Source organism: Astatotilapia calliptera, chromosome 16 (assembly GCF_900246225.1).
Source record: "Astatotilapia calliptera chromosome 16, fAstCal1.2, whole genome shotgun sequence".
NCBI lineage: Eukaryota > Metazoa > Chordata > Actinopteri > Cichliformes > Cichlidae > Astatotilapia > Astatotilapia calliptera.
This window is the reverse complement of record NC_039317.1, coordinates 9,629,086-9,648,689: the sequence shown is the minus strand read 5'-3', so window position 1 is coordinate 9,648,689 and position 19,604 is coordinate 9,629,086. Positions and strand designations below refer to the sequence as shown.

The following is a 19,604-nucleotide window of genomic DNA, read 5'->3' as shown; positions in this document are numbered from 1 at the left end:
GACGTCCACTCCTGAGAAGATTGTGGGATTGAACACACTTGAATGCTCCAGACCGGCAAACTGCCAAAACTACTTTTATAGAGATCATCACACTTTCTGATGATCAGTTAATGAAATGCATTTGATTAGCACCACTTGGCTGCTACGTATTCTTTTGATAATAATACATTTTATTTATAGGCGCCTTTCAGACCCTCAAGGTCACCTTACAGTAACACGTAAACAATACCATAAAAAACATAAGAAAAATGTATATATAACAAACATGGTAGATAAAATTTAGACATAAACAGTCATAAAAGTATAAAGTATGCAAGCAGTAAGGGTGTGCTTACTTTTTCCACAGGACTGCATGTGGACATGACAGTGTGTTCTTTTTCCAATGTCTGTACACGATTAGGAAAACTAATGGTATTGTTTGCTCTTAAAATATGTTAATCATTGAAATAAACTCAAAATGGCAGAACACGTATAGATTTGATGTTCCAGTCACTATTTCATGATTCCTTGTGCTGCCACTTATCAGTGAAGAGTGATGTAAAGTTAAACAAGTTGTGGTGAAGAAGAAGAAACTCACAGGGGTAAAATGCAGACCACAGGTGAAAGCTTATGCTTATCTTTGGTTACACAGATAATTTTCCTTCATTGTATCAAGTAACATAGAATCTCTGTATCCTAATGCCTGGCATTATCGTATCAACATATCGATAGTACGCTTGTCTGAGAAGTGCTTTAATTCCCGTCTGTACATACAACATTGTGATGTCCTTCCTGACTTCAGTGGGGATGTCATGGAGTTACGTGCAGGTTGCTGTTCTTGCGTTAGTAACTCAGGAGGCTGTGTGATGGACAAAAATGTAAAGCTTCACGTAAGTTGTATCAGCACTTCCCTGACACTTTGTCAACATAAAAAGACATCCAGAGGTTTAAAAGATAAGCTTGTTTTTGCCTCGAGATGCTGCTTTGTTTGCTCCATGTTGTAATTTGTTGGTTTGTCCACTACTTACACATAGGAACATACTCGTTTGCACAACTTCTTCCTACATCTGTACACAGACCTACTCAGGTCAGACCCACCTTCAGTACACAATAATAATCACTGAGGGATAACAGAATTTAATAAAAGGTGTGTCAGTCGGAGTGGAAATAGCCCAGAGGATATCGAAATAAAATATAGAATTAGATCCTATCAGGTCTTGCACAAATACTGTCAGTTGTTGGCATGTGTGTACATATGTGTACATGAATTGGTGTGTGCTCTTGCTAATCTAAAACATATTAGTTCTCAAGTCTTTTTATCAAGATCAGCACACACTTTGAGGGTGTGTTCATCCGCACATGGACGACACAATCAGTGTGTGTGTGTGTGTGTGTGTGTGTGAGAGAGAGAGAGCGCGTTTCTATGAATGCTGATGTGGTAACCATTGGTAATGTTCCAAACAGAGCAGTTTATCAGTGGTGCCTATCACCATGAGGCGTCTACTTCACCCATGCACTCAACCTTATGTTTTAATGACACTCAGCACAGCTTTAGACATGATTTAAGGTGGTGCCATCCTTCTTAGAGGTCTGAGAGGAGGCCTCATAGCACACTCGTGTGTTTTTCCTGATTCGTGAGGACATTTGTTGGCATAATCCCTCTGTAGCCCCCCACAGTAACCTTGAACATTGCAGCTAAATGTCTTATGTTCTCACTAAACACAACCTAATTCTAATCTTAAAGATTTCACATTTCCTCATCCAGCAACTTTAAACTAAAACAAACCAAAATAAATTGTTGGACCAAACACACACACACACACACACACACACACACACACACACACACACACACACACACACACACACACACACACCACACCTCTGCCGTCTGTTTCGTCAAACACTACTGAAGGAAATGAGAAAGCTTTTGCCTCTAGATTAATATTATTACTTTGTTTAGCAATCACTGCACTGAATGGCTGGTGGTTAAACATTAAATGTGCTCATAATGGGCCCACAGAGCTTGATCATTCTGTTCTTATTTATACACTTAGATGACTGAGTGTATTGCAGTAAAACTCCCTCGCATGGTTTTATTAGAAGCCAGTTTAAGATTTAACTTGAATTCAGTTTGTGTGCAGTAATGCTAGTAATTGTTGCCATGACATAAACAATAGTTGGTTAATGTCATGGCAGTGGCTTTTTTATGATGCTGCAGGATTCTAAGTGTCTCCAGTGCAAAGCATACTGTGTGTTTTATTCATGCATCTTATAATTCATCAAAATGCTACATGACTAATATTAAATACTTTGAAGGGTCAGCAGTATAATCGCCGGTACCCCGTCTCAGTTTTGTATATTGTAGCATGTAAGTATCATAAATCTCTCATGCACGGTGTAAACAACATCAGGCTCTACCTTGCTGTGGGATGATCTTTGTGAGATTCATCACAAAGCAAACATTTTTTAAATCCAGATTTTCTCTTTTTTCCGTGGTCAAAAGAGAAGAGTTGGAGTATCAGCATCACTGTTTAAACCTGATAAACTGTTTGTATAGAAAGTGACGGACAAATGGTTTTTTGTTGTTGTTCTTTCAACAGGATTTTCCCCCGGGAATACCTCCTACAGCACATCCACCTATACTCCCTGGCTGACCTGCAGCAGGTACATGCACACATCCAGAGCTACATGCACACAGAATAGGATGCATAAACTGTGACTCTGTGTGACAGCATTGCTCTTTGACTTGGATCAGTCCTGTTTCTGTGTCAAGTATCTCTAATAATAATCAAAAAAAGCTACCACTCCTGTGCCATCTGTGGAAATGCACGCAGCTCTCCTGCTCGCCGATAGATTCTGCTGCTGCAGATATATGATAAACTCAGAATGTGTTCTTGAAGCTGGAAGCTACAAAATCATTTCAGCACCCATTAATATTTTGTTAAAACTCTGGATTGTGTTCAATAGTGGTATATTTGACTAAACCACAATGTTTGTAATAGACTTAAAATTGAGTAGAAGAAAGCATACAGTCCATCAACAGGCCACCTAAAATGTCAGCGCTGAACTGAGCTGCTTGCCACGTTTTTAAATTATGTATTTTCGTGTTTGAATACAAATTGAAGGTTTAACGTAGAATAAGGCATAAAGCATAGATTATAGGCTTGAATAAACTTAAATAAACAAGTAAAGCAGCATTTGGTTTGTCAGTGTCTGTTAGAGAAACAGATTATGATGCTAAAAATGACATTTTCAGTCTGTGTCAATCGTAATATGGTGACCAGTGTTTGAAAAAACTATTTTTTTATGCTTCATTCATTGTTCCTTTAGTCATTGGAAGGTATGTTCCTTTATTATCAAGAGCACACAAACATTTGCAAATTTTAATGTCATAGCAGATAGAAGCTGTGAAAAGGAGCTCATTTAGCGATCAAGTCTGCACATGTTCACCGCTCATACGACTCGGCTCAGAGATGGGTTTCATTCATTACCAAAGTCATACACTGAATTCCCAACGCAGGAGCTATTTACTAGAGCAGCAAATATGTATTAATCCACTACTAAAAATAGACCTCAGCAAGAGTCGATGAACTGCAGCTGAGAGCAGCAAACAGGGACGTGACTAACACATTGGTGTTTTCCTCTTTTCGTCTGATTTGCCAAAAGGTTGTGTTGCGTTTAAGTAAACACAACCTTTCCTTTGTTTCTTTGGCGAGTGTCCGTGTCATAACAGTGATAAGAAAGGGTGATATCCTCCAGCAGCCTCATTTGGAGACTTTAAGTATCCAGATTGAGAAAACAATGGTCTGGCATCTTATCCTCATGACTCTGCATTATTACTCTGCAGTAACAAAGAGACTTTGGCATTTTAGTGAATCACCAGATTTTCTCATTAAATTACAAACGCTTATATCTGTGAATGAGTTTAAAAGTCGTCATGTCTTTTTGAAATTATCAATGAGGAGATTTTAAAGAGATTTGCATAGATTCTTATTTTTTTCTTTATTGCGGCCTTTTTTAGCACAGAGTTGCCGGACTGAGTTGGGGGGGGGGGGGTCAGAGGAAAGCGACCACAAATGACTGAAAAGTTCTTTTGTTTGTCATTATGTTCATTATGTTGTACCCTGCCCCATTTTTTTTCTTTCATCCTGCTCTACTCAGAGCTTGGCCACAGACTCTCACGGTGAAAGAGATTGGAGCCCCCCCTCCGCCTCCACCTCCATCTCCACCACCTCCTCCTCCACTCCCACACTCTGTGTCTCTCTGCTTCACTAATTGGTCACATTCAGAATCAACAGGCAGAAAAACAAAGCGTGACATCCTTCCATTCTTCTAAACATCGCCTTGGCCTCACACACGCTCAGCACACATGTGTTGAGTGTGTGTGTGTGTGTGTGTCTTTTTCCTGCTTAAACTCTGATTTTCTGTCATAAACTCTAAACTGGGGATTTTGAATTAATTTCAACAATGTGTGTCTTTGGGAGAGAGTGCACTGCTCCCTCTCCCCCTCTCTCACCCTTCCTCCCACAGATTCTTGAGCACTCTGCCTCTTAATTGGTTTTCCATATTAACAAGCTTGTTTCTTTTGATTCGCCTCCTGAATAAAATGACACTCTTAATCAACGTGGCTTTTTTTGTTCCACCCCAGAGGTCAGTGAAGGCTCAACTCCCCTGGCTAAAGCCCGGGACACACCAGTCTTTTTTTTTTTTTTAAACCTCCCAACAAATAGCCTCCACCCATATCCCCTATTAGAGGCCCATTGGTTTTGTAGAAGCCATATGTGTTTGTCTAAGGATGCTCTGCACCATCCCTCTGCTTGCTTTAAGGATGGTTTCTAGGAAAGAAAAATGCTTGTGTGTACGCAGACAGCAGGCTTCCCACAGTGACACCCTGGCATTCCCTGTATGCCAGGCATGCCTCTCCACTCACACTTGTCCAGGCACACAGAGGCCTCTTGAGGAAGTGCTATATGTTCTCCGGAAGATTTCTCCTCATGCCTTTAATTGTAAGGGGAGCTTTAACCTCAAATATTCAAGCAATCCACATAATAAGAGCTATTTTTGTTAAGAGATTGCACAATGCTAATACTGGTCGCTATACAGTTTCTTAGACTATATGTGACGATTTATGATGTCTGTGGAGGTTTTTGAGTGGCAATGCCATGGGGCAGGTTGATAAAATGTATGTAATTAAAACACAGCTGCTATCTAGCTGTTCCTTGTGAGATTAAAATGTCAATCAAAGCCTATTTCATAGAGACCTGCAGTTGTATTAATCCCTTGTCATGGTAAATCTGGCTTTTGTTGTCCCAAACACTCCTAATAAAAAAGGTTAGCGGTAATTTAGAAACTGTGATCCATTACAATTTCTACAAATGTAGATTTTTAAAGGCTTCTGTTGTCTCTGTTGCGATTTCCCTTTAACAATCATCACTTATGGTGTGCATACGTTTGAAGATGCAGTATGTAAAACTGTTGGTTTTTAAGCCATGATTGATTGCCATGATGTTTGTTACTTCATTAGACGTCTGTGTGTTGTGTAGCAGAAATATAACCTGTAGCTAATGCTGGCCTGCACATCAACATTGGGGAAGTCTTTGTATTTATTTTTTTCGTATAGTCCATGGTTACTGTCAGTCATGTCAAGTAAGGGGGTGTCTGTCTCGGTGCGAGTGGCACTCTAGAGCCACACTAGAGTAAAATTAGGACAGCAACCTCCTTGCAACTAGAATTGGTAGCTGCCACATGATCACAACTATCAATGCAATCACGGGGGGGACAGACCGACAGCAAGTAGCTGAGGGTGCTGCCTGCTCAACCAACTGGTTGCCCAGATTGCAAGGCAGTTCACAGTTAGGAGGCAACCTGTCACAAACAATAATGGTCTTGCTTGGCTGACTGCAGTCACGCTTAGTTTTAGATTTGTGAGTAATTGTCATCTAGCTTATAAACGCAGACAGATTGAGTGCAACATGTTGGCAATCTGTGTGAGTCTGCACTCATGAGGTCTCTTTGGAGCAATGAGGTCCAATCTCACTTGGTTGTCCACTGTTTGTATTGTGGTCATATTCCTATTTAAAAGCAAAGTTGTGAAGCACCTGTGCCATTTTGCAGTTAAATGGCTGTCCCGCACCAACTACCTGACTATTGCTGGAGGAATTTCTGAATTTCTGTTTCAGTTCTATGAATTTGTAGCTGGATTCTTAATCTAAGTAATTCATATGAATCACAAACAGATTGAGACATTCAGTCACAAACTGGTTGCAGACTCATTCTGTCTTATTGTCGCCTTGATGCACCAAAGTTGCTTTCAAGACAGCAGATGATTGTGAGGGATCACAGATCTTGTTTTTGTCTTCGAAGCTGTCAAAGGCAGCAAGATCAGTCTAGTGCCTCTCATGACGTCAAGGGCTCGAGGCTTTGTCCCCGCAGCAAGCCAAGGTGTGTTTCCTACGAGCAAATCAAGTAGCTTGGTTAATTTTTAATCCTTTAAGAGGCTAAATCATCTTTTTTCTACTATCGCTGTGTGCCTTAGTAGAAAATAAATAGAATGATGTCACTAAAGAGTAAAGTATTCTATTGTGCCATTAAGGTTGGATTTTTAAACTAAAAAGAAATAAAAGCATCAGAGAAACACGTTTCTTACATCTGCTCAGCCAGAAGATTACTTGGAAGTCTGGGGATTTTAGGGGAATCTCCTGAGAAGACAGACTCTACCATCCATACACTGACATCCAACATACGTCAGGTTTTCTGTGTGTGTGACACAGAGAGAGGAGAGAGGGTGCTATCCAAACAGATCTCACTCTGGTCTTTCCAGCCATGTAATCCCAGCTGGCTTTCTAGTGTCTCAATGGAGCTGCGGTTGTGTGTGTGTGTGTGTGTGTGTGTGTGTGTGTGTGTGTGTGTGTGTGTGTGTGTGTGTGTGTGTGTGTGTGTGTGTGTGTGAGGGCGAGTGAGAGAGGAGGGCAGGCGAACGGCTGTTTAACAGCAGTTTTAGGGGATTAGGAGGTTTTGGAGCACAAAGACTCTGCATGGAGCAGAGAAAGAGGTTCAACTGGAGGGGGAGGAGTTTAAGAGGAGGGATGGAGGGAGAGGAGGTGAAAAGTGTGTGTGTTTTCTGGGAGGGTTTTTTGGAGGGAATGAGGGTTAAATAGGTGAATACTTCTACAGCATTGCTCTGTATGCTGAAATGAATTCTGATAGTGCTTCATGTTGTTTTTTTTGTTAACTATAATCATGAGGACCTTTGCACATTCACTGGTGTAGACGTTCATGGTGACTGGCTTGCTGGGGGATGGACTAGCAGCTTGTGAGCTGCCATTCAGTCTCATTGTTCTAGTTGGCAGTTCAAGCTATTAATGTCACTTACCTTAAGTATGAATTATGCTCAAATTCCAATTTTTAGACAGCACTTTTAACTGAATGGTTCCAGGTTTATTTATTGAAACTAAACTCAGGAACTAGTTTCTTTTGTAAGGAGGTGAAAAGGGAAACTAGAGAATTTTGATTTGAAGATAACTGAATGTACTGTACTTTATGTTCTTTTAAATAATCCCAATAATTTCCCAGTTTGTTTTGCTCTGCAGTATATTTTTTGTATATTGAGACAGAAGTTGGTCGGTCCCTAAGCGACCATTAAAGACAGCTCTACTGGTTCACCCACACACTCTGGACGGTCGTCAATATTTGGCTTCATTGTTGTTCTGCCCAAGTTGGAAGTTCTAGTCTAAATAATTACCCCACAGTGACCTTGCTGGTCTCAGGGCTTCCGGTATAACTAATAGAAGTGTCGCTGTATATTTCTGGAAGGCTTTGACAGCAGGGACCTAAATGTGATTAAAGTCACTGAGAAACCAGTTTGCTGTAATTCATTTGAAACAGTAATCGTTTTAAATGAAGAAACTATGGGCAAGAAATAGAAATGGATTTCCTTGTTTTCTTTACGTTGCCTTTATATTCTTCTTCTTGCATATTTATTTCTCACTCTACATCCATCCATCTTTCTGTGCCTTCCTCTTTTCCCATCATCCCCCAAGAGAACCAGCCAGTCACCAGAGCTGTGCTGCCAGTCGTTTGATTCTGCCCAGTGCAATTATAGTGGGCCTTAATTACTGAGCTTGTCAGCCTCCATCAGGAGAGCCATTTGTCATGTGGACTGGGCTGGACCGGACTGAGCAGGCCTACTTAGGTTTGGTGTGGGGGGAGAGGGACACACAAATCTGTGTGCCACTCTCGGTACCTGTCCGCTCGTCTGTCCGTCTGGAAACATTTTTATTTTCTGACTGTTGTTACGTTCTCCCTAACATTAACTTAGGCTGCATTTTGGTTCCACCGTTTTGGTACTCTTAACATTTTTTAAAAATCATGTCGATATCGTCATAATGTAAAGTGTATTTAAATTAGTTATTAATTTTCCTAATGTTTACATTTTTTTTTTTTTTACTTGGATGTAATATTCTTTGACTCCTCTCGTGCTGCTTAGCTTAAATTCTTTCTTTCCCTTTTCCACATCTAAAGTTCTCCCCGTTGAGTCTACTGGTCACAAAAAATTATATCACCAGTCTCGTACTTGTTTTTCTAAGATGGCTTCAAAAAGCCGAGCACCTGCATATAACCCACATTTTGTTCTCTTTCCCATGGACTGTATTTAAACGATGGACAAAGCCACAGTGAACTCACCCACAGGTTTTGTAAGCTACAATTTTCAAGCCTCACAATTAGCATTTCTGTGTTTTTTAAAACCAGATGTGAACATATTTGGATGGTAGAGCTGGGTGGTTATCAGCTGGTGGAAACAAAATGGAGACTTCTTGCACTACTTCAGCTACTTCTGGTGTGGCAGAGATGAACAAGGGTCTAAATAGGCTGAAGCTCCACAAATAATAGTGTATTATTTGATCAACATGATTTTTGGTGGGTTTTTTGTTTTGTCTTGTTTTTTTTTAAGTACCATGTTGATCAAGTAAAACTGTTTTTCATACCAGAAGTGTTGCTGGAGCTTCAAACCCTTTAGAGCTTTGTAATCATATATTGTTCTTTAATACAGTCAAACATTCAACAAGAGAAAAAGGCATGCATAAAGATGTTTATTTCTGCTCTAAAGTTTTGAAGTTTTCTTCAACTGGTCATAACTTGAAGTGGCCAGTAAAGTTTTTGGTGGCATTTTTCAGGCCTGGAGGTTACCTCTCGACCTTTTTTTAAGATGGTAAAATTACTAGAATGAATCCTGTTGTTAGTTAAATATTGGTCCAAGGCATCAGGCTCGATTTCATCCAAAGACTAATCATTTTGTATTTTCTTTATGTTTGTAAAGGTACCCTATAGGTTTTTAAATCCATTCAACTTAATGAATGTCTTTGCTTTGGTCCTGTGACTCAGTGCAGAGGGAATCACTGTACCTCAGTGTGCTGGGTTTCCTCTGTGTAAGTGTGGTTTCTTCCTCCTCTCTACGTCTCTCATCCTCTCGTCCTCATCGTCTAACAAACAGCATGAAGGAGGTTATAATTGGCAGGTCCAGAGCTCTGCCAGGTGGAACCACTTCTATCTGAATACAGGCTCTCGCCCTCTCTCAAGATCTCTCTTGTATATTGAATCTGCTACTCTTTCTCTTACTTTCTACTCTGTTTTTTTCGATTAAATTTCTCCCTCTGTCTTACATATCCTGGGTTATTAAGCTTATAGCACTGTCTGCACTGTTAACAAGGTACAGCAAAGCTTGAAGCCATGTTGAGTTGTTATATCTGTTAAGAGTCTGTACACCCTTTCTGTGCAGTCTCTCATCGTCTATTCACGACTCCACAACTCGAGCCCCCCACTGCTAAGCCCCCCATCCCTCAGTTCTTTAAGGAACTTGCCAAGCGTTGCCATCAAAAGTTGTTCACCTCATACACTGTTTGCCTTACTTCCTTTAGTTTCCTGTCTTGTTTTGCTGCCTTTTCACCAAGCATTCAACTTTGTTTTGGTCCTTTTTGAATGTGGCGTCGCATTAGTTTCCTCATTTGTCATTTCCCTCCATTCCCCCATATTACTTTCAGACATGTCTTTGCCCCAGATCAACTGCACTTTCTAAAACTTAGCTGAATTTGCTAAACAATCTTGGGGGAAGCCAACACATCCTTGCCCCAAGATGATCTTGAAACATTTGAAGGGACCATTTTAAGAAAGTACTGCTAGGTACATACGCACATGGCGGCGACGCAGAATGAGAAGAGCAAAAGCGGATCGTTGAATGAAACAGATGAACCAGAACTGGTTTGTAAAAATGCTGCAACTTCAGTGGTGTGGAACTGGTTTAGCTTTTGTCCCTCAGATACACAACAAAGCACTATTTTTGGTAGCGCATGCTAGCGGGCCGTCGTTATTACCGTGTTGTTTGGAAAATACGGCACACTTAAAATCAATCCTTTGATTTTTCTGAAAGTCGACAGAGCCCCTTATAATCCCGTGTGCCTTATGTATGAATTCTGGTTGTGTTTACTGACCTTGAAACGATTTTATGTGCACGGCGCTCGAAAAATCTGTCAAATGTTTCAGTACGACTTTGCTAAGCTACGAAGCCGCACCGCTTGATGGAGCATTAGGGCTATTGTAGGCAGGAGCCTCGCGGAGTGATACGTACTGTGCTTCAACATAATATTACCGTATTGTGTGTGTATAACCTCTTTTTAAGTTTTGTGGATATTATACATGGTTATGCTGAGGATATGTCGGCCAGTTTCCACTGGAAATGCCTTTTGGTTAAACTGTCAGCGAGGAATTTGCATTTGCACTGTTAAATTTTTATATAACTTTAATGCACTTAAAAAACAGCTGCTTGTTTAAGTGAAAATACATTGATGTTTTGGTTTTTTGCACTAATAAAGTTGAGGAGTTGTAAAGTGTTTTGTCTTACGATTACATCGTCAGTTATATCGTTATCGCAAATTTTCAAATGTATATCGTGATAAATATTTTTGGTCATATCGCCCTGCTCTACTATTGTCTCTACTGCATGTGATTAGGAGACTGAAACAGTGTCTGGTCAACATAGCTGATCCTTTGCCTCTGGTTTAATAACTAAAGAGTTCACTAGTATAAAACTGGTGTATTATACTGAAATCTGTGATTATTCATCTGCACGCATGATATTATGATGGGGGCCTGAGCCCCCTAAAGGTTAGATCATAGAAATGCCCCTGCCTTTCAGCAACCAAATCTGCATGAGCTACAGTGCTAGCTCCTGGCACATTAGCAGAGAAGTACAGCTGTTTGTCATCTGCATAGCAAGGATATGAAATGTCTTTGTCAGTCAGACATGTAAAGACACATATATTGGCAACCTTCAAACATTCCAGTAAAGAGGATGATGCTTCTCTGTTGGTAGACTGACTTAATAAAACTGCTATAATAATAATAATAATAATAATAATAATAATAATAATAATAATAAAGCCTTCAATGTCATGTTTTATTTCATAGGTGTCAAACTCTGGCCCGCGGGCCAAATTTGGCCCGCAGCCTAATTACATTTGGCTCGCGAAGCCATACCAAATTATTATTAGAGCTGGCCTAGTGGTATTATACAGCTAATATATATATTGTTTAGTATTAAGCTTTGCTTGTTCCATATTCAGTTTTTCAGCAAAACGTGTTTGAGTCCATAAGAAAAGATTCATTCTTATATCTGGAGGAATAAATATTTTTCAATAAATATTAATGTTAGTCCGCGACTTTGTTCCAGTTTTGAATTTTGGCCCACTGTGTATTTGAGTTTGACACCCCTGTTTTATTTGATTACATTGTCCCTCTGTTCAGCACTTTGGCTGACACTTGATGTCTCTTAAATGTGCTATACAAATAAAGCTGACTTGACTTGATTGTCAAAATATTATAGTTTAAGCTGCTTATTATAAAATTGCTTTCTGAATTAGTTATATTAAGTTAAATGTTATCAAACACACTCATTAGGAATTTTGTTTAAACATTAAATGTATATGTTGAGCTATGATGCATGCTTTAGTACTTTTAATTTAGTTTTTACCTCGGTGCGTGTGACTAATACTTTATTGGCCACCCTAAAGATTTTCAACTTGTAAGAAAAAACTTAAAAAGGAAAAGATAAAAACAGACAAAGGAGGAGTTAGTGGGCTTAAAAAAGATAATGAAAGAAATCAGAAGAAGAAACATAGCAACTGTCACACTTATTGTTTCATTTCATGTATTTCTTATGTCTCCTGCTGCTCATCTTTTTTATCCCTCACACCCGTCCATGCTTTCTTATCATTCTCTAGGTGATTGATGGAAAACTCGCTCCTTTCCTGTCCAAGGTGATCAAGTTTGCCAGCTCACATGTTTTCAGCTGCAGCTTGTGTCGAGAGAAAGGCTTCATCTGTGAACTCTGCCAAAACGGGCAGGTCATCTATCCCTTCCAGGAGAACGCCACCCGGAGGTACACATCCTTCGATAACCTTTCTACAAGTTAAACATGACTGGTTTTACATTTGGAAGATCAGATGGAAGATCAGCGCACATAACTGATAGTTTCCAGATAAATGTATTTAAAGTTGACTCAGTGGAGTCAGGAGACTTTATTGACTCAGTAATTGTTTTGAATCCAGAAATTGATTAAAAACAGTTTGCATGGGAGAAAGCCGGGTGAGCTGACACTTTGCTATCTGGAAATGAGGCGCTAACGTGTACGTGAGTTTTTGAGCACCAAGACTGAGTCTGCTGTTTGTTACTAACACTGGTTGGCATGAGAGCTGTGTGTGTGTGTGTGTGTGTCTGTGTCTGTGTGTGTGTGTCTGTGTCTGTCTTGGGTGCAGGGATTGTCACGACAGTGTCCAGAACCTCGTCCCCATCACTGAAATTCAGAGTGACAGATATCACAGAGATAAGAGCTGATCAGGACCAATAGTTGAAAGACTGTGAGCTCTGGACGTACACACAACGTACTTGTTGAGCTGTGTTTTATGACTTGAGAAGTGTTAGCTGATAACAGTCATATCTGCTGTCCTTACTGGAACAGAGCTGTAAAGATTTACTGAGCTGTTGACTTAGTTACACATACTCAGAAGATGCAGGAAATGAGCAATAACTGGGCGTTAATTGCCTATCCTACTTCATGGACAGTTCCAATCTATTGCTATCAGATTACAATGTAGTCTTTGTGGTTTTAACAGTGAATCATATTATGGAATATTGCAATATGCATTTCACTTAACAGTTTGGAAACTACATTTTATCAGTTTATAGTTATCGATTTATTTGGAGCTTAAAGTCATTGGGAAATCATCTAAAATGCCAAAGGAAACAGGAAAGAGCTTGTTGGCCTGGACATTTTGGTTAACCAGACACTCGTATTTCTTGACTCACCAGATCAGTGTAATCAGCAGGTAACTTAAGACCCATTATCAAATCTATATGCGCTTCTCAGTATCACTTATTAATCACTAGTAGTAAAAGTGTTAGACTTCTTTGGAAGTTTGGTTGTTTCCTTTCTAACCAAAATTTAGGTGGGAGCCCTGATGCCACTTTCACTGGTATAACAAACACTTGCGGCTGATTTGCTTAATTTTAAAAAGATTATTTTTAATTACAAAAATTCTGTTATAGTTTTGGACACTTAGTAAACTTGGTTAAAGTTTCAAATTCAGACTACCTTAAACACTCAATTTAAAAAAAATTTCAACTCCTAGCTCTGCATGATGTCATTGAGCACAAAAGCCACACCCACCTGCAGTTCAAACCTTCTGTTTTCAAGGGTTAGCAAATCAGAAGAAAGCTGGTTTCAAGGTAGGAGGAGCAGCTCAGGTGGCTTATTTAAGAAAGGGAATGAAATTGGATTGCACCAGTAATCTGAGTACAATAAATATATTTAGAAGTCAGATTCATGCAATGCTTTAGTAGATATAAATGATACATTCTCAAATATGTTTACTTAGCCTTACCCTGAACTGCCAAAGCATAAGGTCATGCCACATATATGCACCATAAAGACCTAATCTCATAATCTCACCACACAGTCACCATCCACTCCTTCCTCACATAATTCGCCACTCAGTCCTGCAGGGCCAAATGACGCCTGATGCATGGCAGTTGGTATGGAGTCTGAATCTGACTCTCTGATAGTGTCCTTGTACAGCTGGTGAAACTTGACCGATGTGTGTGTTTGTAGGTGTGACAGCTGCGGCGCCGTTTTCCACGCCGAGTGTCGACAGAAAGCACAGCCGTGTCCTCGCTGCGTTCGCCGGGAACTCCACCACAAGAGGCCATCGTCCTTCTGGTCACCTGATGACGACAGCCCAGGCTGTTTCCACGTGCCCTACCAAGACACCTGAGACAAATACCCGCAGGAGCCATAACAAACAGGGCACCGCCGCCCAGCCATCACCCTGGACAACAAGGGCCTGTTTCTCTGATTTGTGTGTGTCTGCAGGATGGACCTTGTGGGAGCAGTGACCAGGGAGTGGACTTGGAGCACTTTGTTGCAGCGTCAGGTTTGTGTTTTTGTGTGTGGACTTGCCAACGCACACGCCTGAGCCGAGCACCCTTTGGTTTGCTGTAAAGAGCAAGAAGAAAACCAACTGAAGAACTGCTGAGTCAGGCTCTACAGATCAAACTACTTGCATTTTGTAGTCCAGCACAAACCGATTATCCTCTGATTATCCTCTATCCCATCTCCTCCTCACTCCTCATTCCTACCTTTTACATTTTTCCAACTGCAGGAGTTAGACCTGCATAATCGAAGCTGATCAACTGGAGGAATTCAAGCTTAAAAACAATGTTGTGGATTGTAGCCACCTGCTCTCAAAGTCCAGCTTAAGTTTAACAATAAAATGAGTAGTCAGTAGGCAGAAAACTAGTATACAATCTCGGCAATGGATGTGTAAAAAAACATTAAATTTGCTGCTCTCTTTTGGGTGAAATAAGCAAATTTTGAAATCCCCCTCCTCCGAGACCATGCAATGTTTTTGTCTTTGTTTACAGACTAAAATAGAGAATAACTGAAAACAGATCTGTGTGTAATGGAAATGCGTCAACTCATGTTAAAGTGATAGAGCTCTCAAAACTTCAAACCCTTTTTTCACCATTTTTCCTTTCAGAGAGAAAGAGACATGTATTTATGTCAGCAGTCAAATATTAAAGGGTAAGGTATCAGTTTATTAATTTTATAATGGTAGTCAAAAGTGAAACACATTTTATAAGCTGTATTTTTTTTCCATGTTCTTATTGACCACTGATAAGAAAAAAAAAACATTTTAACAGAAGCTATTTGGTCTAAAACTCCACAGTCCTCAGTCTGCAATCAAGACTGAACCTGAGATCACTTTCAGAACATGCTAGAGTGAATGAAGTATACAAACGGTGTCCTTTGTAATAGGATTTAGAAAAGTGTGTTTTAATGACGAGTGCAGGACAGGAAGGCGTGATTCAAATAAGCTGTTTTTACATGAAAATAGTGCCAGGAGGAAAACTTCTCAAAACAGTCCTGCAGCACAATCAGCTGCTTTACCCACATAAGAGCAGATTTCCTATAATATTACTAAAATCACATCTTCTCTGAAAGCACAGGTGCGCTGACGCAGAGTGGCTCATAAAAATCATAAGACCAGATTTCACAATAGTGCCACAAATTGTTGTCGAGATGCTCAAAGTCCCTGAACAGAGTTACTGTAAGTGACAGATTATTTTTTCAGCGGGACTCAAATGTTCTCAGCTTGTCTCGTAATGACAGTATTAATTTACTAAATCAGCTAATATTTGTATTATTTATAATATTTTTACTGTAGTGTGTGATAACTCTGACAGCATTTGGAGCACGTGGATAAACCCAGCAGAGTGGATTCTGCTGCAGGGCTGTTTTAATGAGCAGTAATTTAGTTTGTTTTTTTTTAAACTGTGGCAACGTGTCTGCAGTGACATTTACAGTCTGACTAAATCCAAACTGACCACAGCTGCTGCTGTTCTGAAGAAACAAAAAAAATTATGTGTATGAAAGTATAAAAATCCTTCCCCTCTCTCCTACTTATAAGTTATTTAACATGTGGATTTTCACTCACTCACTTGATCGCTGTTTCTTTAGTGCAGACTCTGTCAGTGTGTTTGGGCACGTTTTCTTCCCTCCATCTCTCTGACTGTAAAATAACAAAAGGGGCAATAATATAAACTGTAACTTAATTGTTTATTGTTGCCTTTTCCCCCTCCTGTGTCATTCTACTTCCTGTTGTGCTTTATTCATGCAGAATCTATCAAGCATGATAGCAGCTTTAGCGTTTTAGTATCTCTATGCAACCTAGATGGCCTTTATAATCCACAGCTCTGATGTGTAAAGGTCTGGGAACATGTTCTTTACAGCGCTGAACGAGCTGTGTTTACATCAAGTTTTAAGAATATAATAATGAAAGGAAATTAATCTAATTAATTTTCTGTCTTCTTTGCTGGTTTAAGAGTAAATAATTAAATCCTGCTATTTTTTTCTGGTTTGGTGTAGAGTGAAATGTTAGATACAGTAAGCTTTTATTTTTTCTACATAAAATATGAAACTGCTCCAATCAGTAAAAGATAGTAAAGTCTGCCTGTAGTGATCGATGAAAGCTGCACTCTCTTTGTTTTTAGGCACTGCTATAAAATCAGATTTCAAATATATTGCAAACCAGAAAATATTGGATTTCTCAACGTCTTAAGACTCAAGGACTGCAGCTTTAAAGTTCAATATGCCAAAATGTGTAATATGTTTTGTTTTTTGTCTTTTGTTTTTCTTCCTAACAAGCTGAAATCTCAGTGCAGACTTTTTCCCATCTGTCCTTTCTTAACCTCCTCTTCATCAGCTTGTTTGAGCCATAAAATTACATCAATGTTGAAATGTGACAAACTTCAGCTCTGGTTTGATTCAGGAATATGTGTTTTTGTGAGATCAGTGACAGTTCTACGTGTTTGTGAAGCACTCAGGATGCTGCGCGTTGAAACTAAATAGGTGTTTGAGCTGAAATTAAATCATTTTTATTTATTTTACTTATTTATTTTTGTTTGTTTTAATGGTCATAACTGAAGTCATGTCGGGTGATATTAAAAACAGTGTTTAAGTTGTCAATTGATCGTGCCTGCTGCATAAAAACCTTTTGTTTTTGTTTTGTTTAATGAAGTTTTTTATTATTATTATTACACTTTTTGACTGTGAACTCATGCTGTTTTTGTACTTTGGAGCCCAGCAGAGGTCAAAGATTATTTAACTGTTTATCACACAGATCAGAGTTTTGCAGGGAGAATAAATCACATGTAATCAAGTCCAAATCCAGCCCACCACACAAAGTTAGCTCATCTGTTTCCAGTTGCATAACGAGCATAATCAAACCTCATCCTCATCCTGGCCCCAACAAAGAGCTTCAACTCAGAGGATCAAAATATGTCGATTTAGGGATTATATTCCTGTTACAGATTGCCAGATTGTAGAGTTTGTTTGTTTGTTTGTTTGTTTTCAGACTATGGCTATTTTTACAAGTCTACACATCACCCACAAAATCTGATTTCATGCCACTAAAACATTTCACACTGCAAAAGGCAAAAGATTGAAAGCCTTTTTTTCTTTTAAATTCCATAAACTATCAACTGAATAAGCACACAAAGCACCAGTGATGCATAAATTATAGAAGTGAAAGGCGTTACAGGTTTTCTGTGTGTGGAAACTGGCAGCTTAGACAAAGTTATACACACAAAGTACAGACTCGATATTATGATTTTTGCACAATATGCAAAAAAAAATGTGGGGCGTTATCCCCAAAATATTAATTTCACAAGCAAAAGTGCAACAGTAGAAAAAGGACTCAAAGAAGAAAATGACTGAAGAAATGAGGCTACATCTAACTAACCAGTGTTTGTGTGTCTGTGTCAGCCACAATTTCATACAAGTATAATCGACTGAGCTGTGTGTGGGTAAAGTGGGTTGAAAAATTAGAACCTGTGTGAAGCAAGAGACATGCATTTACTTTTGGCCGACTTACTAAGTGAATTGGCTACAATTGTTTCAAAGACAATAAATATATTAGTAAAAGTTGAATTCAAACAATTACCTGTAAAAACTGGATACTAATTACCGTAGTACTTTATATTACCGTTGGTAACAATGTAGTAATAGTGGGGCAGTAAGAAACAAAAGCTAATAATGGCACAATTACAAGTTATTACCACTTAATTACAAAGTAATTATCTTGTATCAACGCTGATATTTATGATGTTACCAGTACTGTAATGCTATCATTAGCCTATATCTGTGAATCTGAGTGAAATATGGGTGGAATATGCATTTGTGTAGTTACTTGTTTAGACCTAATTATCAAACATTTCTATACTATGCACGCTATGAACTAAGATTGCAAACATAGTAAACATTATGCATGCTAAACATCAGTTATTGTCATCTTAAATAGCTCAGAGCACAAGTATAGCCTCGGGGTGATGCACGCTTCTCTATTTGTACAAGTGAAGTCATCTGAATAAATATATAAAACACAGCAAGAGGTGTGCAAACATCCTGAAGACATAAGCCAATATGCAAATTGACGCAAATGCAGACGAGGTCTTAAAAGACATGTTTGCATAAACAGTAACATTAGAATCTGTCCAGAAGTCATGCCTGTCCTCATCTGCCCCAAACAAAATGATAAAAGTGACATTAAAATCAATTAAGACCCAGATGTTTTTCTGTTTGTTGTTTCTGACATAATGCAGAATTAATTCTAGTATTGTAATATGATAATAGTATTCTAAAATATAAAACATCAACCAACATTACCTTATTTTGAGGTTACTACCAGTTTCTGCAAGTCAGTGTATAAAAATTTGAATACAGATATTCCTGTTTTGTTGCTAGCAGGTTATTATTTTTTTATCAACATATTACTATGATTAGCTTTTGGTTTTGCTCCATAGGCATATGGCCTGTTATTACCCATCTGCATAAATGTCAGTGTAATATTACTCAGCTCTTTATAGTTGTTGATACAAGATAATTATGTGTTATAATTATAATATAATTAATAAATAATTTTTATCTCCTCATTTCCAACTTGTTACCTCACTTTTACCATATTTTTACTGATCTATAATAGAAAGTACAACCATAACTATTTTTTAAAAGGTAAAAGGGACATTTAGTTCTGTTGCTCCAGTCTAATGATGCATTTTTAAAGAGCAGAAACCTAATTTATGGAAAGAAAACCCATATAGGACAAATACCTGCTGGGCCCAACAATTTGCCGCTATGTAGCTAAAGTTACTTGATTGTGTACTTTGAGAAATGTATTAAATTACTTGCTAATTTTATGCTGTTGTTTCACTGCAACCTGGAAGTGCAGGTCTATGTTTATTTGATTTTTAAATAATACTGCAATATTGCAACATCTGCAAATCTCTTATGTCTTTTGTCCCAGCTGCTTTTTTATTTCTTTACATGACTGCAGTGTTATCCTAGTAACCTCCAGCTCAAGCCTAAGTTGAAATTTTAAGGAAGTTTTGTTTTGTTTTTTTGGTACTTGACTTGAAATGTTGCTTATGTTTCAGGCACATGGGGATCATTGCAGTATGGTCTTAGAGTATAATATATTGTACAGTATTTAAGCACAGTAGCTGGACTGAAAATCTTT

General features: G+C 38.8%; 1 protein-coding gene across 4 annotated transcripts in view; it reads left to right on the top strand.

The window, feature by feature from the left end:
* plekhm3 (pleckstrin homology domain containing, family M, member 3) overlaps positions 1–15,173 on the top strand; it is a 44,653-nt gene extending 29,480 nt beyond the window's left edge. For all 4 annotated transcript variants that reach the window (XM_026144670.1, XM_026144671.1, XM_026144668.1 and 1 more), the window contains 3 exons: positions 2,583–2,646; positions 12,255–12,412; positions 14,141–15,173. In XM_026144670.1, the coding sequence (XP_026000455.1) occupies positions 2,583–2,646; positions 12,255–12,412; positions 14,141–14,303 (385 nt within the window). In that variant the 3' untranslated portion in view covers positions 14,304–15,173. The remainder of the gene's footprint in view (positions 1–2,582; positions 2,647–12,254; positions 12,413–14,140) is intronic.
* The last annotated feature ends 4,431 nt before the right edge of the window (positions 15,174–19,604 follow it).